Source organism: Dermacentor variabilis, chromosome 1, assembly GCF_050947875.1.
Source record: "Dermacentor variabilis isolate Ectoservices chromosome 1, ASM5094787v1, whole genome shotgun sequence".
NCBI classification, from domain to species: domain Eukaryota; kingdom Metazoa; phylum Arthropoda; class Arachnida; order Ixodida; family Ixodidae; genus Dermacentor; species Dermacentor variabilis.
Genome location: NC_134568.1, coordinates 219,149,799 through 219,175,076, shown reverse-complemented (window position 1 = coordinate 219,175,076; position 25,278 = coordinate 219,149,799). Strand labels below are relative to the sequence as shown.

General features: G+C 45.8%; 1 protein-coding gene across 3 annotated transcripts in view; it reads right to left on the bottom strand.

The window, feature by feature from the left end:
* Positions 1–265: 265 nt before the first annotated feature.
* The window catches only part of LOC142557354 (deubiquitinase OTUD6B-like), a 50,899-nt gene continuing 25,886 nt past the window's right edge, over positions 266–25,278 (bottom strand). The window contains exons 9-10 of one of the 3 annotated variants that reach the window (XM_075669147.1): positions 6,043–6,149; positions 266–652 (exon numbers count right to left, since the gene is read on the bottom strand). In XM_075669147.1, the coding sequence (XP_075525262.1) occupies positions 628–652; positions 6,043–6,149 (132 nt within the window). In that variant the 3' untranslated portion in view covers positions 266–627. Of the gene's footprint in view, positions 653–1,195; positions 1,352–5,695; positions 5,843–6,042; positions 6,150–25,278 lie in introns of those variants that run through there. The other 2 variants (XM_075669138.1, XM_075669156.1) reach the window with 2 other exon arrangements.

Here is a 25,278-nt window from a genome sequence, read left to right as displayed (position 1 = left end):
CTCGGCAGCTCTGCAGACTGTGGCCGAAGCGTTGGCATTTGAAACATCTAAGGGGATTTGGCACATATGGCCTAATACGGAGCTTGATGTACCCGGCCTCTACAAACTCGGGCAGAACACTTGAGCCAAAAGTCAATATAAGGTGTTTGGTCTTGATTTCTTTGCTGTCACGCCTGATCTTGGAATAAATTTCAATAAATTTTCAATGCCAAAAAACCTCTGGTGCAAGCAGTGGCACAAACATGGTACTTGCGAGCCTTAGATATCCACAGGAAGAAGGCGCAATATCTTTACACACAAGCATCTTGGCACGCTCAGAAAGAAAGAAAACCAGATAATGGTGCCTTGTCAGTAACTTTTTTCCACTAGCTCTATGCAGACGAGAAGACTGTCTTGGAAACTGCATTACACTGGTTAAAGTTTTACCAGTGAGTCGTGCTGTGCTCAGAAATAATGTGTTCTATAAGTCACTCTTCCTAGCATGAAAACGAAGCATTGCTGAGGCAACCATCCTGGATGCAGCAATTTTCAGGTACGTTATAAGTTTTATAACTTCTCTAAACTAAGGCACCTTAGCACAGCCTCTCTCAGAAGAAGTGAATAAAAACAGCTCATTTATCTTGGACTTCAGAAGCACTGCAGCTGGCATCCTCTGGAATGAAATTTCAAGGGCAAAAGTGTCAAATATTTTTTTGTTACTCAAGGATTAGAGCAATTTTTTACTGTTTTGTTCAGCATTCTCTAGTTAAAACTGAAAAGTTCCAAGTCTAGGTTTATGCCAGAAAATATCTTGAAACAAGCTCCACATATGAATGGATCAAATTTTTCAATCTCTACAGAAAGTGGAAGTTTCATTTCAGTACCTTCAGGTGATCTTGTCCATTAGAGCAACGCATGCAACAGCTTGCAATGCTACCTATGCAGCTTTAGGAGTACATTTCATGCCTATACTAAGGAGTTTAGCATAGGTTGCAACTCGACACAGTTAAGAAATACTCAGAAATATAACTTGTTTAATTCAATACAAGATTAGGTGCACTTTAACACCACAGCAATTCTTGAGTCAATATTAATGTCCTCTGTGCATTTAAAGGGGTACAGAGCATATGTATAGGCTTGAAAATGTTCAAGTTAAAATAATGAGCAAGTATTTATGAATATGCATGAAGTTTGAATGAATAGCCATTTTTCATGATGATAGTTTTTGACACCTTTATTCCACATTACTTTTAGTGAGAATATTCCATCTTTCTAGACCTGTAGACTTGCGCAGTCGCCTTCATCCACTTGATTTCTTTTAGGGACAAGTGAGTTGTAATGCTCTCCCATTTCGTACAAGCACCTGTGGTAACTGCAGCAAAATTAAAATTAGTAGCATGTACACGGCCAGTGCTTTTTTTTTTACAACACTACAGTGCACATTTTAAAGGCACACTAAAGAGAGGCATTACATCCATACGGATTTCTGAAGTATTATTTCAAAACACTATTTGCATTTCTTTAGCACAAAAAAGTTTATCATTTCCGGAGAGAATGGAAGCCAAACGCCATTTTGAATTTTACATTCCAACCGTGGTGCCAGATGTGATGTCATATTTCATTGTATTTTTTAGTCTTTCAGATATTCTTGTGCAGGAAAAATTTACTAATTTTGCAGGACTATTTTTCTAAAATAGCAGACTCTCATTAAGACGCCTTTAAACAGCCTTTAAACGTTCATGGCAAGTACATTTCGAAAAGGCTGTAAAACGGCATTATTTCTAGAACAGCTAGAGTGCATATCTTCAACAACCATGAAGTCAGAGAGACCATGAAAATCTGTCTTATTAGAAGTTTGTCTCAACAGAAGTGATGCACAAAACTAATTGCACTATACCTGGTGCACGAAAATATAAAAAAAAAAAATGAAATGGCCTTTATACCAAAAGCCAGATGTACAAGATATTTACAGATATACATCATACAAAGCATTGCTTTATGTAGTCTTAACCCTTTGCAGTTGCTTTGACCCACTTTGATGCCACTGTGATTGGAACTGTATTTGCACATTTCAATACCACAATTAGAAAAAAATAGATCAAAACTATTAAGCACCCAGTAAAATGTTTTTCGTTTACCATAGATGGACGCAAAATTTTCTGGTGCGCATATTTGCTTGTCTCCTCCACTATCTCCTGAATCTATTCATCTCCATAAAATGCCTGCAGCAGAAAGGTCACCATTCTATGTGTGCCCTACTCAACCGTGGCACTGAAACACACAAACTCAGTCAACACAGTCACTTGGCCATCTTAAGCATAAAAGATAAAGCTGTGTGTGAAATTTTATTTAGAAGAGTTTACAAGAGAGTACAACGAATCTAGTGGAAACTAAACTGGACCTCTGCTTTATCCTTGTAAAAATTGTACATGATATTCATATTAATCCGAACAAAGTCAACAAAGTGGTGAGCTGGGGCAGTTGGTACATGTCACCAAAAAGAGAAACTATGCAGGTCCCATGCACTGTGGGAATCAATGTAAGCGAAGCTTTCTGTGCTGTTCGCGTTGATTCATGATAATTGATAGCGATGTTTACGGCGAACATTTTAAGTTCATCAATGTTTAGTGATATACTAGGGTGGTGAGTTGATGTTAAGCATTACTTGCTGTTACGTAGTGCACATAACACACAGCGAGACATGTTTGCCTGAGGCATTGTGCACCCTTGTTCGTAGCCTGCGGGAGGGCTATCACTGCATTCATTGCCTTGCATGCTGCAGTGCATCTTGACAGAAGTGTTAAACCTTAATTAAATTATGGGGCTCCAAAGCACACAGTCTGATTTCAAACACCTAGGATTTTTTTAACAGGCACCTACATTTGAGTAAACACGTTAACGCATTTCACCCCCATCAATATGTGGCTGCTGTGATCAGGATTGAACCCGCGACCTCGAGCGACGTTTGTCTGTACCCACTGTCGTGCCACACATTTCCTTGCCTTCTCCCTCTCCCGCCCTCCCCTCATGTACGCAAGCGAAGCATGGCAAGGCTGTTATTCAGACGGTTCTACCAATTCTCTGCCTCCTCTCTAACATTCTATCTACCTACACTCCAGACTATTGTGCGTTAGTGCGAATGTAAGAGCTGCAGTTTCTGCATGCTCTTGCGGGGGTCACGGATAATTACAACAGTCTAGAAGGTATTGTTGCGACGCCCAGGGACCTACAGAGGGCATTGTAGCGACGTGATGGAAAAGTGAAACGAGTTTCTCGCGTCGCCTTTCATCTCTGCCACACTCCTATTAAGTATACAGTCAACGTCTGATTTTCAGACTCGTTAGGGGTCGCGAAAACGTCTGAAAATCGGGCAGTCCGAAAAAATGAATGCATATTTTTTACTGCCCCCAAGGGCTCAAATTGCCACAGGCATGCCTGAAATAGCTCTGAAGGCCTGTCAGTACACTTATTAGCCGTATCTGTGCTCGTACTGCGATAGGAGACGGCAGGTGCGCGCGTGTATAATTAAGGAATACATACCGTGTCCCGTGAAAATTGCCCCTTCTCACTCTTGGTAAGCCTCGCTGCGTAACAGTGCTATGTCGAGGCGAAGCTGACCGTCTGGAACCGGCATTACGCACGCGCCGTGCTTTCCCAACTTCAAAGCAATTGGCGAGGATTATGAAGAGGAGTCGGCGGCATTGCTAACAGCGGCGAATTGTTTAATTGAAAAACACAGCGCCGAACAGCAAGAAGCTTGGTAAAAAACTTCGAAGTAACTATAGGCCTAGCGTTGCCGCGGTGGTGGCTACGGCTGCCTGCGGATCTGCGTGCGAGAGCGCCGGTTTGAGGCGGAGAGGTAATGAGGAGTTTTAGATTAGGGGACGCAAGCCGCTTCCGTCCCCTAACTCTCTAATAAAGATGACGGCGGTGGTGGCTTCGATTAATAAGGGGTTTAGGTTAGGGGGACGCAAGCGCAAACTCTCTAATGCCGTATTCGGACCTGCGGCCATGGCATGTCCGGAAAATCGGACGGCAAAGGTTTTTTTGCGTCCGAAATTTCAGATGTTATCATACATTGACTCTATGGGGTACGTGGCTGTGCCGCGAATGCGACCAAATTATCGGGAATGTCCAAAAAATTGGGCTTCCGGAAAATCGGTCGTTGACTGTATGCACGCTGCGACAGCGACAGCAGCTGCGGAAAAGTCGAAGGAAGAGGCAAAGAAAGCTTTGCTTTAAAATACAGTGTTAAACACAACTAGATGAAGACGATGAGACAGGTTGAAAATTGCAACTAAAATTTATGATAGTAAAAAGGCAAGTCCTCCAGCAAGCCTTCTGGCACATGTGCAAATAACCATTGTAAAAAAAAAAAACGCCACTTAATCTTCTACTTACAATCACACTGTGCCGCTAAGGGAACTCCTCTCTTTATCAGTGAGGCTCAGAGAAGTGTCGCTGATCCAAGTGTTGTCCTACCCTTTTTGCAACTGACGGCACTCACCTGCCAAGTCACTAAAGACAGCGCGGATGCGCCCCAGTGTTTGATAACACAAGTGTTATAGGCTGCAGAAAAATGAAGACATAATGGGTGATTCTGGAGGCTTTCCACATAATTAGGTGGAAGAACACCTGCGTCAATAACACTTCTCTGAGCCTCGCTGATAATGAGATGAGTTTTCTTAGCAGTGAAATGTAATCGTAAGTAGATTAATGTGCATCTGCCAGGAAGATTTGCAGAGGGTATATTTGCCTTTATACTATCATATACTTTAGTTGTAAGTTTCAGCCTGTCCCATCGTCATCTTCGTCTCGTCGTGTTTACTGCTTTTTTTTTTAATTCAAAAGAAATGCAACAGCATCTTTATAACAACTTTGGAAGGGTAACAAGGGCACTTGGCTTAACCACAAAGACACTTGACTGGAACAGCCGACTGGAACGTGAAGTATTTCGTACAACTGCACCAATAAGAATAAGTGACCATGCAAACCATGCAACCCGCCAGAAAGGCATGTATGAGATTTCTTTGTTGCCTATGCAGCGCTGCTCTTGCAAGCGCTGCCAATCTGGGCTTCTTCCCGAGCAAAGTGGCAAATAGACATTGGTAATGGCTGTAGAAGTTCAACTCTGCCGAATTAGCGGTTCGTTTGAAGATATTTTTTTTTGTAATGGGCCTATGGGAAGTCAACCAAATGTTCTCACATTGTTCTTCATACCCGTAAATTCAACTTAATTGGTTTCGCATTAGCAAGAGCCCACTGTACAGAGTAATCCTTTCCTATTTATAAGCATTCATTCAACTAATGCTCAGCAGATTTCAAAAGTTGGTTTAAAAACTTGAAGGGGGCATCAGCACCTTGTCAACATCAGCTCACAATAAGAATGGAATACTTGATATTGCATAAATAATGGAACAGCTGGGTTTCATATTTCTCTTTAACGTTCCATAAAAGAAAAACTCACAAATTAAGAGAACCTGTAGTCAGCTGCCTCTCTCCTTCTAAATGCATTAGGCAACTTATTGGCGCAACTGCAGCTGCTTGTTGGACAAGCTTCACTGTACAAATATCTCGCACAGATAAATAACTCTAAGAATTTGTTATCTGCACAAGTGTGTATTATATTGCATACCATGCTACTTAAATGCAAAAGGGGATGAAATGAAGACCAGCTAGCTTAGTTATTTCATAAGACAAATAAGATGCATAAATGTCTGCTGTCATGTAAAATTTTATTATAAGATTTTTGTGGACACATGCTTCCTCCTCTTCATTCATCCTGCATGTGCCGAAACACATAAAGGGTTGAAGGGCACCAGTACTCATCTGTTACATTCTTTTTTCCTGTCATTTCCTGTGGCTGCATGCATTCCAAGTAAAAGTGATAAGAACATATAGCATAAAACAAGCAAAATTTCTCATTTATAATTATCCCAATGTGAGCCAGAACAAAAAACTACTCCACTGTTTCACAGAGTTCATTTACCCAGCCATGTTCATAATACAGTCCAAAATGAAGTATAGCTGTTTGACGTTATGCAGTACCAGCAAGTAACTTACCTTAGAAAGATAGGCTTAGCATTATATTCTGTGCCTATCTCAATAGAAGGTCCAGTTGCTTGAACAATTGTTATGGGCACCTTACAAGCATGGGAAAGAGCCTTGAGCTGCATGAAACAGAACTTTCATTATATCATGAGCAGAATAAAGCAGTAAAAGTTTATTGCAGCAGATAATTTAGGTTAATGACTGAGCTAAACAAGTACTAATTTCATATTGGAGCTGAAACCTCACAAAGGCAGCAATCTATATGAATGGCCAGCTTCTGGAATTAGACAGTGTAGTCTCTTGTTTTTGAGTAAAGCCTGAACAACAGCAACATTATTTTTTTGAGTGCATAGATTTTAACATGTATGTTTCAGTAACCTTGACATTTAAGATTTATAAAATAACCTATATTTTCACACTTGCAAAAAAGAAATAATGGCTGTTATATGTGCCAATAGCTTTACTTTCCAAGTTCTTGACTAATACGGAAAGTTGACACTGAAGTATGTGTTAAGCTTGTTTACTGCACAGTGTTTCAGCAGCACTGGAACAAATTTCGCATTGGCTGCTGGCAAACTTTACTGCACGGAGCCTATGGGCAAATGCAGAACGCACCCGTAGCCTTGACCACCACGAAATTCCAAGTTGATATTATTTAAATGAAGCACAACACAGAGTGAAATTCTGTCAAAGAATTCTCCACTGAGCTGGCATTGTAAAGAACAAATAAACTGATTTTACCATTGATATGGTACATTTACTGCAATTGCACCTTGTGATCATCTCGATCTCCCTGCTTGTCCCTCATGTTATCTGTCTCCCTTTTACAGCCGTAATTATTCAGACATTTTTGCAGCCCTGCCTGTGTCCGAAAAATCAGTTAACTGTATTCCATAACGAGTAGCATTTAAATGTGAAGATGTGGGATTACCAGGACAGACATGGACAGGCACTTCTCTGATAATTTTTTAGTGAAATGGTGCCATCTTGCTCTGCTATTTTTACTTTCACTCCTGTTTAAAAGCAATCATTATTTCACATGGCAGACAAATTTTTTAAAATTTTTGTACCAGATGAATGCTACGAGTGCCGAAGAAACAGAACAGGCTGATATCTACACATGACAATATCAGAAAGACTGTGCACAACAAAATGCACATTTAAAGCAGCTGAAGCCCCATCTCAATTATAAAAGTGACAGTAACTGCAGTGATGATATAACCAGAACGAGAGTTGACACAGAACACAAAAAGAAGCGACAAGGACAGCGCTTATCATTGTAGCTTCTTTTTGTGTTTCGTATCAACTCTCGCGTTGGTTATATCATCAAGGAATACCAACTGGCCCTGTCTCACACTTTGCTTCAGTAACTGTTTAACAGTTTGGTAAACTGTGTGTCATCTTTAGTGTGAACTGCTTACACCAAACTCTTGACATTACAAGGGCCCCTGCGAGATATATATTAAAGTCTTTGAACTGTGCCATATACTGCAAAATGTTAACACTGTTCTTGTTACAACTGCTGCACTTAAGTGCTTACTAAATGTTAGCAAGATGATACATGACAATGCACTTATTTTTTAACAGCATCCACGTATGTTCCCTTTGTGCTTTTATTAAAGCATTACACAGACAGGTTGATAAAGAGTAAACAGGAACACACTCTCAACCACAATGATCCATTTATTTGCAAGAAGACAATTCTTACAATAAATTGCAACTGGCAAGAAAACCCAGCAGAGTGTGCACAGTCACCTTAGGTTGCGCTTGCTAGCTATTAAGATGCCACTGACCCAGTTGAGGTGTGGCCATCTCTTGTATGTTCGTACAGCCTGAATACTATCTTATCCAGCAGTAGTACTTATGAATGTCTTCAAACATTAATGTCACTTGCCATTTGTCAACAACCATAGCGCTATTGGCGAATTTCTATCACAATGTGCCAATATGGCAACTCAGAATAATTTACTTTTATTGTTTCATTTTGTGGCAAGTTGTAAACCTTCATGTACCAAGAATAGACCATTACAAAACACACTATATTTCTCACACAGTGTGCTCTTTGTTAATGTCATAAAGAGAGAAGCATCTATAATTTTGTGGTTGTGTCTTTAGCACGAGGCTTCTTTTACAGGGGGAGTCATTTGATCTAGTATTGCAGTTCCATGGCAGTTGAGCAAGTACCTAACCAGGAGACTTGCCTGTACCTTCCTGGCTGGTATGCACTGACCAGTAGGTGCCTAGCAGGATATAGTGCCATGCACAGCAATGGCAGTTGCTTTATGAAGACCTGGACTATGATCAGGCAAGAGGTACCCTTCACATACAGTCTAATATTTAATTAGGAAGCGAGAGTATAAACTCTCCCCCTTTTCCCCCACCTTTTATTAATTCCTTGGAAAGTTGAGCATCATGCCAGGAGAGAGCCAGTGCATTTTTTTCACTTTTAGCAGGATTCAAACCATACAGGTACATGCAGAACATGACTTGCCAAAATGCCCAAATAATTCTTGTATAGTAGAGTCTTGCATAGTACGAGTACAAGAGGAAACATTTTAAATGGAGCATAGGTATTTAAGGGCCCCTCACCAGGTTTGGGAATTGCAAACAGGCAAGAATGGTGCGTAGACCACTTGGTGAAAATCATGTCTGCAAAGTATTACGCTACTGTACACCACAAAAACACCTAAAAATTCAAATGAAAGCATGCCCTTGCTCTCAAGGAATAGAGGTGGGAGTCTGGACATAAACGTCATGTGGGCCCTTGGCTCCGAATATGGGAGAAGGCAGGAATGTTGCTTGTTGGTGCTGGTCAAGGCAATGAGAGAGAACTTTTGCTTAGAGGAGGGTCGTTTACCTTTTTACACCATGCCCTGAACATGTCAGCTTCTACATCAGCAACTACTAGACTTTAAAAAAAGATCTTGTGGTAGAACGCTGTGTGCACAGTGCATTATGACTTCTAGAGTATAACCAAAATTCGTGGCAGGGTCTGGGGAGAGGCCCTTTAACTATTTATGACATTTTATATAGATATGCAATAAATCCTTATTATAACCAAGTCATAGGGAGAGCAAAAGTGTTTGCTACAAGTGGTACCTTGAAAAAAAAAAGAAAGAAATAGTAAAATAACTTCTTTAGTAATGAAGGAAATGCACTCTAGAACCACGTACATGTTTAGTTAAGAGAGAGAGAGAGAGACAAAAGGGAAGGAAAGACAGGGAGGTTAGCCAGTGTAAATGCCGGCTGGCTACCCTGTGCTGGGGAAAGGGGTAAAGGGAATAAAAGGAGAAGGAAGAGAGAAAAAAAAACAAGAAAAATGCACACAGTAACGCAATGTTACGCGCAACAATAGTCAAAGGCGTTCGCACAATGCACATGTCCTTAAGAACTTGAGTAAAGCCCTTAAGGCTTTGAGCGCCGAAACCCATCTGGACCAGTGTCCTAGAACTTTCTCTTCTGTGAAGGGGCGATTGTCCAGTTTTTCGAGCACGGTCACGAGCACTTTTCTTTGCACACTGTAACGTGGACAGTCACAGAGGAGGTGCACGATCGTCTCTTCGCAGCCGCAGGTGTCGCAAGCAGGGCTGTCGGCCATTCCAATGTGGAAGGAATAGGAGTTCGTGAATGCCACGCCGAGCCATAGGCGGCAAAAGAAGTGTTGCTTCCGCTTGAGGCAACCCTGGTGGAAGACGGAGTTGCAAACTTGGATCCAATCGGTGAAGACGTGTGTTCATGAATTCACTGGCGTTCCACAGAGTTAGTGTAAGTTCGCGTGCGAGGGAGCGAAGACTTGTGGCTGCATCTGTTCTTGACAGCGGTATGGGTACAATCTGGGCACCATCATGCGCCAATCAGGCAGCGTCATCCGCACTGTCATTTCCCGAAATTCCGCAGTGACCCAGTATCCACTGGTAGATGATGTTGTGTCCCTTGTCGATTGCATAATGGTGGAGTAGTTGGATGTCTGCGACTAATTGCACATTTGGTCCGTGGTTGAAAGGGGACAGCAGACACTGGAGAGCTGCCTTTGAATCACAAAAGATGGACCATGAATGTGGTGATTTGGGACCTATAAACGCCAGAGCAGCACGGATAGCTGCAAGTTCTGCAGCCGTCGATGATGTAACGTGAGACGTCTTGAATTTGATAGTGACAGATTGAGCAGGAAGTACCACTGCTCCAGCTGAACTTTTAGAGGAGACAGAGCCGTCCGTGTAAATGTGGGTGCGTACGTTGTGTTTTTCATGTAAGAATGAAAGGACAGTTCGTTTGAGGGCGAAAGATGACATCTCCGCTTTCTTTTTGATGCTGGGAATAACAAGAAGGGCCTGGAGTGGATGCAGGCACCACAGCGGTAGAGATGGTCGTGCTGCAGGTGTGAAGTTTGATGGTAAACTTCCGTGGTTGGCGGCAATAATTCTGCTAAACGCTGAATGAGGTCGAGCGGCAGGAAGGGAGGCGAGATGATGCGATGGAAGTCGGGCGAAGTGCCTGATGTGCACCCTTAAGGAGTCGACATGAATATACGTATAGATAGGGTGGTCATGCGCGATGGCTATTGTTGCTGCCGTTGATGCACACCTGGGAAGGCCAAGACAAATTCGCAGAGCTTGAGCTTGTAGAGATTGGAGGGCACGGAGGTTGGTCTTACCAGTCCCAACTAGAACAGGTAAGCTGTAGCGTAGGGGACCCAAGAAATGTGCTTTATAGAGTTGGAGCATTGCACTCACAGACGCACCCCATGACTTTCCTGCAAGGAATCCGAGCATGTCTGTTATCATCACTAGTTTCCTATTTAGGTAAGAGACGTGAGGACTCCAGGAGAGGTCTCGATCTATTATTACTCCTAGAAAACGGTGCGTCTTTTCGTAGGCAATAGGCTGTCAATTAATTCTAACAACGTATTGTCTCATTGCTTTGCGCGTGAAAGCGACCATAGAGCACTAACTTCAGGGAGGACTTCTCAAAGATAGCTGGATGTTAGTGTGGCCGCTTTTTGCAGTCTGGCGCGCACCTGTGGACGCATCACTCCTGATGACCAAATGCATATATCATCTGCATAGATCGACACATGGACGGATTGCGGAAGGGTGTGAACCAGGTCGATGAGCACGAGGTTAAATAGAGTGGGGCTCAAGACTCCGCCTTGTGGTACTCCGCAGTAGTTGTTGTGTTGTGATGGTGCACCATCCTCTGTTTGCACAAAGAATAACCTGTCAAGTAGCTGAATATCCATCGAAACACAAGTCCCCCTAGGCCGACATCGCCCAAGGCGTCCAGGATGGCTCGATGTGTTACATTGTCATAAGCGCCTTTAACGTCCAGGAACATCGCCGCTGACAGGCTTTTTTCGTGTTGAACAGACGAGATAAGATCTACGACGTTGTCTACTGAAGAGCGCCCGCGTCGAAAGCCTGCCATAGCGTCAGGGTATATCTTGTAGAGTTCTAGATACCACTCCAGATGTGTCAGCACCATCCTCTCCATCACTTTTCCTAGACAATCGGCCGGTAAGACTCCACACCTAGGGGTGATTTACCTGGTTTGAGCAGAGGCACAAGGCGGCAGGACTTCCATGCAGCTGGAACCACTCCTTCCCGCCATGAATTGTTGCACACCTCTAGAAGAGCATGCTGGGCTGTTTGACCGAGGTTGCCAAGAGCTGCGTAAGTCACCCCGTCAGGTCCAGGCGATGAGGAACGTCTACACGCTGAGCTTGTAACTCCTCGATAGAAAACGGATTGTCTATACAAGAATCCCGCGCGATCAGAACGTCAAGGGGGTCATGTACGGAAAACGAGGATGGTAGATCCGCTACCCTTAAACAGAAATCCTCCACTACGTCGATCTCTCGGCGACCTTGGCAGAGAGCCAGGCATTTGAAGGGGTGGCGTTGTTGTGGTGATGTTCGAAGACCGCGCACCGTTCTCCATATATGTGATAGGAGTTTATGTGGATCAAGGGAATCACAAAAAGTCTTCCATCTTAGAGACTGCAGGGAGTTGATCCGACGTTGGATCTTCTGTATGCGTCTCGCCTCCCTTAGGTCATAGATGGACTTGGTGCACCTGTACCTTCGTTCCACGCGATGGCGAATTGCTCGAAGCCGCTCCAATTCTGCTTCGAATTCACAAAATTTAGGAATAGGCCCAAAAACTCTTGTGGCTTCTCAAGCAGCGTTGTTAATGAGTTCCTCGATGTTGCCACGTGGACATTGCTGGATCTTTGGCAATTCTTCTCCATGAGCAACGTGTATTTAAGCCAGTCGATGCGTTGAAGAACTGTGGTAGAGTGTGACTTGCGTATGCCATTGATTTTAACGTACGTTGGAACGTGGTCACTACCACGCGTTTCGTTGTCCGGAAACCATTTCACACTGGCACTGAGGCATCTTGAAACAAAAGTTAAGTCCAGGCAGCTACTGTATGTCAATCCCCGCAGCAAAGTGGCACTGCCATCATTTAGGCAGCAGAGTTCATGGTCTGACGCGAAGGATAGTACACGTCTTCCTCGACAATCCATCTTCAAGCTTCCCCATAGCGAGTGATGCGCATTGAAATCGCCGCTAAGAATCCATGGTCCAGGTGTCGCTTTTAAAATTGTACTTAGTCTTGCGTTGTCAAATCGACTCGAAGGTGAAATGTAGGCACCTACCAGCGTGAGTGAAATGTTCTTGCATTTTATAGTCAAACATACATACTGAATGTTGTCATCCGGTGCCACTGGGTGTAAAAGATAAGTGAAATCGCATCTGACGTAGACGATGACTTTGCTGCGGTCGGTATAGGTGGCAGACATGAAAGCTTCATATCCTGATAGGCGGAAGGTGCTCTCAATGTTTGGCTCACAAATGACAATGATTGGAAATTTGTGCTTGAAAACAAACGGACCAAAGTCCGAAATGCGGGATTTAAGGCCTCTGGCATTCCACTGGAAGAGGAACGCTTGCTTGACTTCTTTAAGGAAGGAGTGCTGAGGAGCAGCCATGGTGCTTCTCAAGACCGGACAGTACCGGATTCAGAGCATTCAGTATTTCAAGTGCACCTCGAGCCGCCGGAGTGTGTATGGCATTCAGTAGTACTCGTAGCGTGTTCATAAGGGCCCGTATCATGGTCACTTGTTTGTCGTTGTCTGGGCTGCTGCCAGAAGGTGAAGCATAATTCGGCAAGCGTGCTACATCTTGCTGCTCCGCTGGTTCTTCTAGCCTTGGCAACAGCGGCCACTCCTCGCATGAGGCAATGTTATTCAAGACTTTCTGCTTAGGAACCTCGTTGCTAGTATTGCTAATTGTCTGTGGAAGTTTGTGGACTGACAGTGGACGCGGTGCATCCTTAGCAATAGCAGTGGGTTTCCTAGATCTCGGGCGATGTGAACGCTGACGTCGCACTTTAGCGGCAAGTGGATGCTTGTTATATGCAACAGAGCATGCCCACAGGTTTAGACAAAAGCATGTAGATGCCTCTCCCCTTTCTGCAGCACAATTTTCCATGTAACTGTTTTTCCCCCCTTGGCACCATTTCTCCTCCGGCCTTTAAAATATCTCTCGTTTGTTTCCATCCACTTTATCCCTCTAGTTATATGGCATCGAAAGCAGGTGACATTGGAATGTGACACCTGCTCCTCCCCCTTATAGTTAATACTGCCTGATCAAGTTTTGGAGCCACGAAAACTAATGTAGCAAAGTGAAATTTTTGTAGCACTGTTAGCCTTGCTAGGACAAAAAATTTTTTTAAAATATGGGGAAAGGATCATCTTTTTCCTCTATAGAGTGGCACAATATTTCACCTTTCTCAACACAAGGCAGAGTTTGCCAACAATGTGTGTGGATTAATCTGAGCTTAACCATTTATCCATTTCAGTCACACCACCAAATAAAAGAAACAGCTTAGTGACATAATATTTCAAATAAAGTTATTTAATTATACCTAGGATCCAACTATGTTTGAGATCTGTTTTCCTCAGTTCTGGTAAGCTAGTCATGTATAAACTCCTTTGAAACACCTACCTTGACCCAAAGTGCATAATGCAACTACAAACAGAACACTGAGGCGACCTGATGCTCAGAGCCAACTACGATGCCACCTATTCATATTCAAATGCATGTAAAATGCAGAAATGCTTTTATGAGAAAACCCTTGGACCACCCTGAATGAGATTTGTAGCATTTCAGGGAGAAAGTTAAATTCTAGTGACTGTAGGAAGCAGATTTATTTAAGAAGAAACTTTAGCTCAGAGTCCACTCTGATGCCGCTTATTCAAATCATACACGTAAAATACATAAATGCTTTTATGAGAAAAATGCTGACTGATTTGAATGAAATTTGTTGCATTTAAAGAAAAAGTTAAATTCTAGTGACTGTAGGAAGCAGGATATTGATTTAAAGCCTGCAATTTTTTACAAAAATGGCTAAATATTGGTAAGCTTGAAAAAAAAAATAGAAGCATAACATTCGCAATTTGGTAACTGTGCATCGAAAACAGATATCGCATTTCTGTAAACTGCATCTGTGAAAATCCAAACCGGACAAATTTGATATATGAAATTACAGCTTACATGATCTTACAAGGTTTTTGCAAAAGTCCTACTCACAAATTATTGGTATATTTCAGAGCGGTGTATAATATATCAATTTTGTCCAGTTTAGATGCAATGTGAGGTGCACTTACAAAATTGCGATATTTTTTATTGCAGAGTAGCGGTTGCCGAGAAAAATGATTTCTCCATTCCCATGCATTAAGACAAGAGTTGCCAAGCTAGAGCTTCCTCTTAAACAACTGATGTATGCAAATATGCTTGTAAGGAAAGTAAGTCAACAAGTTCTTCATAAGATTCATAACCAGCTAGTGGAAGCCACCTTGCAAGTACTTGCATTACATTCATAGCAGTTATGAATATAATGTGAAGTGCACATTTATGCTAGCAGTCTTGAAAAAATCTTTTAAAAAATTGCAGTACACTCATGCAATTTTGGTAAACTTCATATTCATATTCACACTTAATAACAATAAATTCCTTTCCGTTCACAAATTACACTGAAAACGGAGGAACGGTGGGATAAAGGTGTTTTGTAATATGACTAAAGCCCAGCCTCCCCTCAATAATTCAAGCATTAGTTGCAGCATAAGATTCTACCACATGTACCACAAAAACTGGTTTCACTAGATTTCACAAACTTCAGCATGCTGTTCTAATCAGAAGAGTATAGGCTTGGGCTGGTTGGTAATACATAGTTACACTGGAAGCATAGTGCGGAAAGGACGATCGACAAAGACTAGACAGTACAAGCACTAACTTTCAACACAGCGTTTATTGCGGAAGAGGAGCATATATACGCAACTGATTCTGCTAAGGGAAAGAAGGACATAAAAGCTTTAAAAAAAGGCCACATGCAGTCATGCCAGGAATTCAAGCTCTGTAGTTGATAATGCCACAGATGGCCTGCTGACGCATAGATCACCTGCCCGTGCAATCTCAGATGCTTCCTTGATTTCTCTTGTCAGGTCTTTGTGGTGCCAGTACAATGATGACCATGCTCGATAAGACGGTCATTTTGCATGAAAATGCGTCATCTTATGCGGGGAATTAAGGAACCGCTGTTTGCCATTCTTGTACAAAACCCGCCAACAACGGTCAACAAATTCATCAGGGCAGCCACTGTCATCGAGCGGGCACTTCAGCAACATTACCGCCACTTTTACCGCCAGCCCAACAACACAGCAATAAGTGGAAAGCAACAACACACTTCTTTATGGCACATGATTCAATACATCCTGCATGAAGAGCTGTGGGCCATCGGCATTCCTCTTACAGAGTCACCAGTCATTTCTGCTGCCGAAGTCATGCGCCAGGAGTTCCGGCAAGCGTTCTCCTCACCAGCCCCATGTCCAGAAACATGTCCGTTGACCTATGCCGACATGGTCCGACGTCCTCCCCTTTCACCACCAGTAACGCGATTTCAGCCATGGCCCATTCCCGTGCCGTAGTGGCAATGAGAGTCTGTGAGACGACCTCCAGTTCGCCGTACCGACTTGTGGTGCGCTGCCGACCATCGACTACTCTGCTTCCACTGCGGCGAACCAGGCCACATTGCCCGTTACTACCCCCATCCAGATGCTGGAACCGGCCCCTTTTTGCCTGCTGCTTCTCTGCACATTGACGACCATTGCGCCCAGAGCAGTGATCAGCTGTCACCCAGCCAAGCAGCTTCACCACGTCTTCGCTGACAGTCCCCGTCATCTGAGCATTAATTACACTTCCCCAAACCGACAGAGTTTCACCATTGATGGCGGCAGGGGTGAATGCTCCCTCCCCTAGTCCACGCCGAGGAAACTAACGGCAGTGACCTCTGGGGGGAAGCTTACCCTGTGTCGAGACGGCAAAAATACTCCCCCCCCCCCCCCCCCCACTCTCCACAATGACGATATGACGCCGCCGAATGGACGAAGACGATATGATGACGACGAACACTCACGCCAATGACATTACAAAAACTGGTTTCACTAGATTTCACAAACTTCAGCATGCTGTTCTAATCAGAAGAGTATAGGCTTGGGCTGGTTGGCAATACATAGTTACACTGGAAGCATAGTGCGGAAAGGACGATCGACAAAGACTAGACAGTACAAGCACTAACTTTCAACACAGCGTTTATTGCGGAAGAGGAGCATATATACGCAACTGATTCTGCTAAGGGAAAGAAGGACATAAAAGCTTTAAAAAAAGGCCACATGCCGTCATGCCAGGAATTCAAGCTCTGTAGTTGATAATGCCACAGATGGCCTGCTGACGCATAGATCACCTGCCCGTGCAATCTCAGATGCTTCCTTGATTTCTCTTGTCAGGTCTTTGTGGTGCCAGTACAATGATGACCATGCTCGATAAGACGGTCATTTTGCATGAAAATGCATCATCTTATGCGGGGAATTAAGGAACCGCTGTTTGCCATTCTTGTACAAAACCCGCCAACAACGGTCAACAAATTCATCAGGGCAGCCACTGTCATCGAGCGGGCACTTCAGCAACATTACCGCCACTTTTACCGCCAGCCCAACAACACAGCAATAAGTGGAAAGCAACAACACACTTCTTTATGGCACATGATTCAATACATCCTGCATGAAGAGCTGTGAGCCATCGGCATTCCTCTTACAGAGTCACCAGTCATTTCTGTTGCCGAAGTCATGCGCCAGGAGTTCCGGCAAGCGTTCTCCTCACCAGCCCCATGTCCAGAAACATGTCCGTTGACCTATGCCAACATGGTCCGACGTCCTCCCCTTTCACCACCAGTAACGCGATTTCAGCCATGGCCCATTCCCGTGCCGTAGTGGCAATGAGAGTCTGTGAGACGACCTCCAGTTCGCCGTACCGACTTGTGGTGCGCTGCCGACCATCGACTACTCTGCTTCCACTGCGGCGAACCAGGCCACATTGCCCGTTACTACCCCCATCCAGATGCTGGAACCGGCCCCTTTTTTCCTGCTGCTTCTCTGCACATTGACGACCATTGCGCCCAGAGCAGTGATCAGCTGTCACCCAGCCAAGCAGCTTCACCACGTCTTCGCTGACAGTCCCCGTCATCTGAGCATTAATTACACTTCCCCAAACCGACAGAGTTTCACCATTGATGGCGGCAGGGGTGAATGCTCCCTCCCCTAGTCCACGCCGAGGAAACTAACGGCAGTGACCTCTGGGGGGAAGCTTACCCTGTGTCGAGACGCCAAAAATACTCCCCCCCCCCCCACTCTCCACAATGACGATATGACGCCGCCGAATGGACGAAGACGATATGATGACGACGAACACTCACGCCAATGACATTGCCCGTGGTGGATGGACATCACGTCATCGCACTTGTTGACACCGGTGCAGACGTCTAGATTATGCGGGAAGAGCTGGCCAACCACATTAGGAAAGTGAAGACGCTGTGGAATGGGCCCCACATAAGAAATACCAGGGGTCAGCTAATGAGACCAACGGGAACATGCACCACCTGCATCCACATCGGTAATTCCAGCTTCGTTGCCACTTTCGTCCTTCTCCCAACTACTGCAAAGACCTCATCTTGGGGATGGATTTTCTGCTAGATTAAGGTGCAGTTATAAACATTCTGGAACGTATGGTGACGTTTTCTGCCAGCCCGTATGGCGACACAATGAATGAAGGGCAACATGAGCATTTGTGAATCGCCGATGATGTGACCATTCAGCCGGGATCCTGCCGCCTTGTATCTGTATCATGCAAGAAGCCCTACCATGGGAATGTGATCGTGGAGCAAATCATTGTACTATTGTTCATACAAGGCGTTTCCATTGCTATAAGTGTACTCAACATGACTCATGGGCATACGGAAGTCCTTCTCACGAACTTCAGTAATGAACACTGTCACATCCAGAAGGGTACCACAATTGTGTACTGCAACGACATCACCCAAGTAAAGGATTGTTTCACTCTACAAGAAACGACCATCCCGCCCTACATACCTTTGTCGACGTCAGCTCCACCCTGTCACCTAAGCTGCAGCGCCTACTGGGGCTGATACACCAGTTTGAAGATTGCTTTTCGACTACGTCAAGGGCCAAACAAACATCACTGAACAAGCACCGTATCATCAAGGATTATAATATGCAGCTGATTCGACAAAATCCCTACCGTGTAGCTCCAAAGGAATGTGAAGAGATTCAAAAGCAAGTGAAGACGATGCTTGAGGATGATGTGATGCAGCCTTCGAAAAGTCCCTGGGCGTCACCCGTGGTCTTAGTCAAAGAGAAAGACGGCAGTTTGTGATTCTGCATCAAATACCGCAAATTAAACCAGGTCACGAAGAAAGACCTCTACCTGCTGTCACGCATCGACAATTTGCTGGACAGGCTGCGGCATGCACATTATTTTTCATCAGTGGACCTACGAAATGGGTATTGGCAGATCGAGCTCGATGAGAGAGATCGCGAAAAAACTGCCATCATGACCCCTAACAGGCTTTATGAATTTAAGGTCCTTCCTTTTGGTTTGTGCTCAGCACCTGCCAGTTTTGAAAGTCTAATGGACACCGTACAATCAGGCCTGAAGTGGCAAACATGCTTGGCCTATCTAGACGATGTCATAGTGTTCTCAGCTACATTTGAGCAGCACCTAAGCCGGTTGCTCACTGTTCTCCAAGCTATATTGTTACGGAAGGATGAAAGAAGACAGAAGAGGAAGAAGATCGTGAGACGCTGGCTGCTGCGTGTTCTTGGTGGTCAGCCATCTTGTCTACACTGACTCATCCTGTACATATATTGTAAATACAGTCTTTATATACTCCTAACATCCCCGTAACATATCGGTGGGAGGTGTGGGGTACCACAGCTGGAAACTGAGCTCCGCACTGGACGTCGCATCACCGTCCGTACCATGAATGACAGTGAGCACGTGGGATCAACATCGTTGCCGCCTCCAACATCACCGTCGCCACCTACGTCGCTGTCGCCTTTGGTTGTGGTTGTGCGACCCAAGGATCCTGGAACTTTCTGCGGGGCCGATGGCGCTGACGTTGAAGAGTGGGTGGCTATGTATGAATGCGCGAGTGGAATCAACAGATGGGACCCTACGCTTATGCTAGCCAACCTGTTCTACCTATGAGGCACGGCAAAGGTGTGGTACGAAAACCACGAAGAGGAGCTCACCAGCTGGGACCAATGCAAAGAGAAGTTGACAGAGTTGTTTGGCAAACCAGCCGGTTGTAAAATTGCCGCAAAGCAGGAACTGGCCTCCCATGTCTAATCCCACACGGAGTCCTATGTCTCGTACATTCAGGGCATGCTGGCACTTTAACCATAAAGCAGATTGAGACATGACAGAAGCTGAAAAGGTGGGCACATGCTTAAGGACATTGCTGAGAACACCTTTAATCTGCTCCTGTGCAAAAGCTGTTCTACAGTTGATGCCATCATTAAAGAGTGCCGACAATTCGAGCAGGCAAAAAGCCGATGCGTCTTGCAACCATTGCCAGACTTCCCAATACTGCCGCAATGTCGACGTGTGAAGATCAACCCGCACAGCAGCATGTGTCACCATCAGAGGACGTGGTGCGAATCTTTCGATGTGAACTGGATGCGATGGCACCCGCAGCTTTCTGTTCGCGTAGCCCTGATGCTAACCATTCTTCCGTTCCCCTCATACAAGCCATCGTTTGCCAGGAACTTGAAAACATTGTTTCACATCCTGTCTGTGCTGTCGCCAAACCCAGAGCCAACAAACACCCTTCTATTATTTTCACTTCCACCCTGACGCTTCTCTCCACGTTATCGCAACCCGACTGAGTGGAGAACTGCGGACGACCAGCCAATATGTTTCACCTGTCACCACATAGATCATGTCGCCCGATACTGTCACAACTCGTGGCCCTCAACAACTCGCACGTCGACCAACCTTAACTGTTTTGATGGAAATGCCCGCAATGTTTCGCCCACCGCCGAGTCTAACAACGCCGACAACTCTGCTAGGAACACGTGGTACAGCTGCTCACCACCGCCGCGCAGACACCAGTCTCGTTCACCGCAAACACGTCATCCATCTTCCCGTTCGCCGCAGCCACGTCGCCTTTCGTCCCCTGTGGCGTTTGGCCGTGCCCTTTCAGAAAACTAAGAAATGCAGCCCTCGGAGGTGGTGCTGCATTGCCTACTACCGCAGCGAATCCTCTGTCTGTGTCCACAAGAAGTGTAATAGACGTTAAAATAGACGGCGTACCTGTCCAAGCACTTGTCGAGACTGGAGCCTACGTATCTGTGATGAGTGCTAGCCTACGTAGACGCTTAAAGAAGGTCCTCACCCCAGCAGCTGCCCGAGTGCTTAAGTGTCGCCGACGGCGGCATGCTGGTTGTTCTTGGAATGTGTACTGCGCGTTTAAGTATAGCCGGCCGCCCTATTTATGTTCTGTTTGCTGTGATTGACAACTGCCCTCATGACGTTATCCTTGGATTGGAATTTTATCCACTCATTCTGCTCTCATCGACTGCGCGACCGGCGTTCTTCAGTTAGAACTGCCTCAACTCGCCGATGCTCCGAGCACCGCCCCACCGCACTTGTGCTCGCTTCATGATGTGCATCTGGCACCCGAGGCAGTTACTTACGTCACTTTGACCACTCAGCCACAGGTTGCCGACGGTGAATATGTGCTTTGCCCCATCGTCGACGTGCTTTTGAACCGGAATGTTGCTGTTCCGCATACGCTGGTCACGGTTACTAATAACGACGTCGTTCTACCGCTTCTGAATTTCAGCCTATTCACTCAAGTGATCCCGGTCAGCATATTCTTGGCTATCCTTTCTAGTGGTTTTGAATTTGACATTGAGAGTCTGAATGCCGAGAGTGGTTTCTTGGCACGAATTGCAGCTCCCAGCTCTGGTTCCTTAACGGATGACCTCGCGAAAATGATTGCACCTGACCTCGCCTCGGCACAGGCCACAGACATACGTCTCCTGCTTGAATCGTACAGTGACATCTGATTTCGGTGACAGGCCTTTAGGCCAAACATCTGTTGTTCACCACCGTATAAACACTGGAGACACGAATCCTATTCATTGGCGTCCCTATCATGTATCACATGCTGAACGTCGAGTCATTCAATCAGAAGTGGACAAAACGCTCCGCAAAGGGGTCATTGAGCCATCAGGCAGCCCTTGGGCTTCGCCTGTCGTCCTTGTGCAAAAGAAAGATGGTACCTGGTGTTTTTGCGCCGACTATTGCTACTTGAACAAGCTCATGCGAAAAGACATCTACCCATTACCCCGCATCGATGACGCCTTGAACGGCTTGCACAGAGCTTCGATCCGGCTACTGGCAGATTTCAGTTGATGAAATGGACCGCGAGAAGATGGCCTTCATCACGCCAGATGGCTTATATCAGTTCAAAGTCACGCCCTTTGGCCTATGCAATGCTCCTGCGACATTTGAACGTATGATAGACTCTCTTCTGTGAGGCTACAAATGGACCACCTGTCTTTGTTACCTTGACGACGTTATTGTTTTTTCTCCCACATTCGGCAGCCAGATTACCCGACTCACTGACATTCTTGCGGTCTTCCGAAAAGCCGGCCTCCAACTGAACTCCACGAAGTGTCAATTCTGGCGCCGTCAGATTACCGTGTTGGGACACCTGGTTGATGCATCCGGTGTTCAACCAGACACGGAAAAAGTTCGCGCTGTACGCAGTTTCCCTGTGCCGTGTTCTGCTTCTGATTTGCACTGCTTCGTCGGCCTGTGTTCTTACTTTTGCTGTTTCGTCAAATACTTCACCGACGTTGCTCGGCCTTTGACAGATATTCTAACGAAGAACACGCCATTTTCATGGGGCCCAGAGCAGGCTCATGCGTTCGCCGCCCTCATCGGGTTTCTGACCACCCCTTCCATACTTGCCCATTTTGATCCATCTGCACCAACTGAAGACCGCACTGACACAAGCGGCCATGGCATCGGCGCTGTTCTCGTCCAACAACAGAATGGTAGTGAGTGCGTGATAGCTTACGCCAGCCGCCTGTTGTCACCTGCCAAGAGAAATTACTCCATCCCCGAGCGGGAGTGCTTGGCTTTAGTTTGGGCTGTTGCCAAGTTCCGGCCATATTTCTACGGCTGCACATTTTCGGTCGTTACAGACCACCACACATTCTGCTGGCTGTCTTCTCTCCGGGACCCGACAGGACGGCTTGGTCGCTGGGCTTTACGGCTCCAGGAATTTTCATTTATTGTCTGTTACAAGACTGGATGCCTCCACAAGGACGCTGACTGCCTCTCTCGTCATCCCGTGGATCCCCTGATCCTGCCGCGGATGATCCGGTGACCTGCGTGATGGCTTTTACTGACATGACCGACATGCGCCCTGAACAACAACGCGATGAATCCTTACAGTCCATCATCGCTGGAGTGCAATCTGGCTGCACTGACGGCACGTGCCGCATGTTCGTGCTGCACGACAGCATCCTCTACCGTCGCAATATCAATTCTGATGGCCCCGAGTTGCTCCTTGTCCTTCCTCGTCATCTGCCATCCGTCGTTCTCGAACAACGTCACGATGCACCGACGGCGGGACACCTTGGAGTTTTGCGTACATACAACCGTGTACGACACCGGTTCTTCTGGCCGGGTCTCTACCGCTCCGTGCGTCGCTATGTTGCAACTTGCGAATTACGTCAGCACCGGAAGAAACCTCCCCTGCCACCTGTCGGATGACTCCATCCAAATTAAGTTCCCTCTGAACCATTCTTTCGCGTAGGGCTTGACCTGCTTGGCCCTTTTCCGATGACAACTAGAGGGAATAAGTGGATCGCCGTCGCTACTGATTACGCAACACGCTACGCGATAACAAAGGTGTTGCCCACTAGTTGCGCAAACGACGTCGCCGATTTTCACCTTCATGACGTTATTCTCCACCATGGTGCGCCTCGACAGTTACTTACAGACCGCGGCCTCTCGTTCTTGTCCAGAGTTGTCGACGACCTCCTCCACTCTTGTGCCACTGAGCACAAGCTGTCCACCGCCTACCACCCACAAACGAACGGTCTTACAGAAGGTCTCAACCGAACAATCACAGAGATGCTGTCGATGTACGTCTACAACAATCACCGTGACTGGGATGCCACGCTGGCCTATGTAACGTTCGCGTATAACTCGTCCCGACATGACACCGCAGGATATTCAACCTTTTATCTTTTGTATGGTCGTGACCCCACATTGCCATTTGACACCATCCTCCCTTCTATGTCACATGTTGCTACTGAGTATGCTCATGAAGTCATCGATCGCGCTCACATGGCACATCAAGTCACCCGCTCTCGTTTATTAGCCTCGCAGCATATACAAAAACAGCATTATGACCGGTGCCATCGCGATGTTAGGTTCACGCCAGGTGCTTGGGTGCTGTCGTCGGGTTGGCCTCTCCATGTTGTCGGGTTGGCCTCTCCCAGAAGCTTCTCTCTCGCTACACAGGGCTTTATGAAGTCCTCCGTCAAGTTAACGACGTAAATTACAAGATTGCATCGCTACAGTTTGATGCATCCTCAGGTCCGATGCCTGTTGACGTCATGCACGTTTCGCAACTGAAGCCATACTTCGCTCACAATTCTTTACCACCACTTTACGGCGCTTTACCACCCGGGGGTCCTGTTACGGAAGGATGAAAGACAGAGGAAGAAGAAGATCGCGAGACGCAGGCTGCTGCGTGTTCTTGGTGGTCAGCCATCTTGTCTACGCTGACTCATCCTGTATATATATTGTAAATGCAGTCTTTATATGCTCCTAACATCGCCGTAACAATATGCTGGGCTGGCCTGACGTTAAAGCCCGAGAAATGTCATATTGGTTTCAGTGAACTATGCTTCCTTGGCCACGTCATCAGTCATGAGGGTGTACGACCTGACCCAGACAAAATAGACGCTGTGGCAAAGTTCCCCACACTATCCAACAAGAAGGCAGTGAAGTGCTTCTTGGGGCTGTGCGCCTATTACTGACTTTTCATATATTGCTGTGCTGTTAACATGCCTGACGTGAGACGATGTTCCCTTTCTAGGGGGAAAATGAGCAAGTAGCACTTAGCAAACTATACCAACGCCTGCAAACGCCTCCTGTTCTTGCGCACTTCTATAAGGATACCCCTACACCGCTTCATACTGATGTGAGCAATGTTGGTCTGGGTGCTGTACTGGTGCAGTGGCAAGACGGCTCCAAAAAAGTAATTGCCTACGCTAGCCGAACTCCCTCTCGTACAGAGGAAAACTACTCTACTACCGAGAAGGAATGTCTCATCATGGTGTGGGCGGTTATCGAATTTCGCCCGTAGTTGTACGGCTGTTCATTCAAGGTTGTCAGCGATCATCATTCTCTTTGTTGGCTAACCAACTTGAAAGACCCATCTGGCCGTCTGGCACGCTGGAATCTCAGGTTTCAGGAGTTTGACATGACCATAATTTACAAATCAGGGAAGAGGTACACCAATGCCGACTACCTCTCAAAGTCACCCATCGAGTCCGCAGGTAACAATGAGGTGGAAGTGGACACTGCATTTTGGGGCATCGTCGACCCCGTCACCATTTCACAGGAGATACACCACCACCAGAGCTGCTCCCACTCATTAATTTCTTGGAAGGCCAAAGTAAGGATGTTCCGCAACTCTATGCCAGGAGACTGCCATTGTTTTGTCTCCGGAACGATGTTCTCTATAATTTCTGCCAGTGGCAGCACGTACATGCTTGTCGTACCGACATCACTTCGAAAAG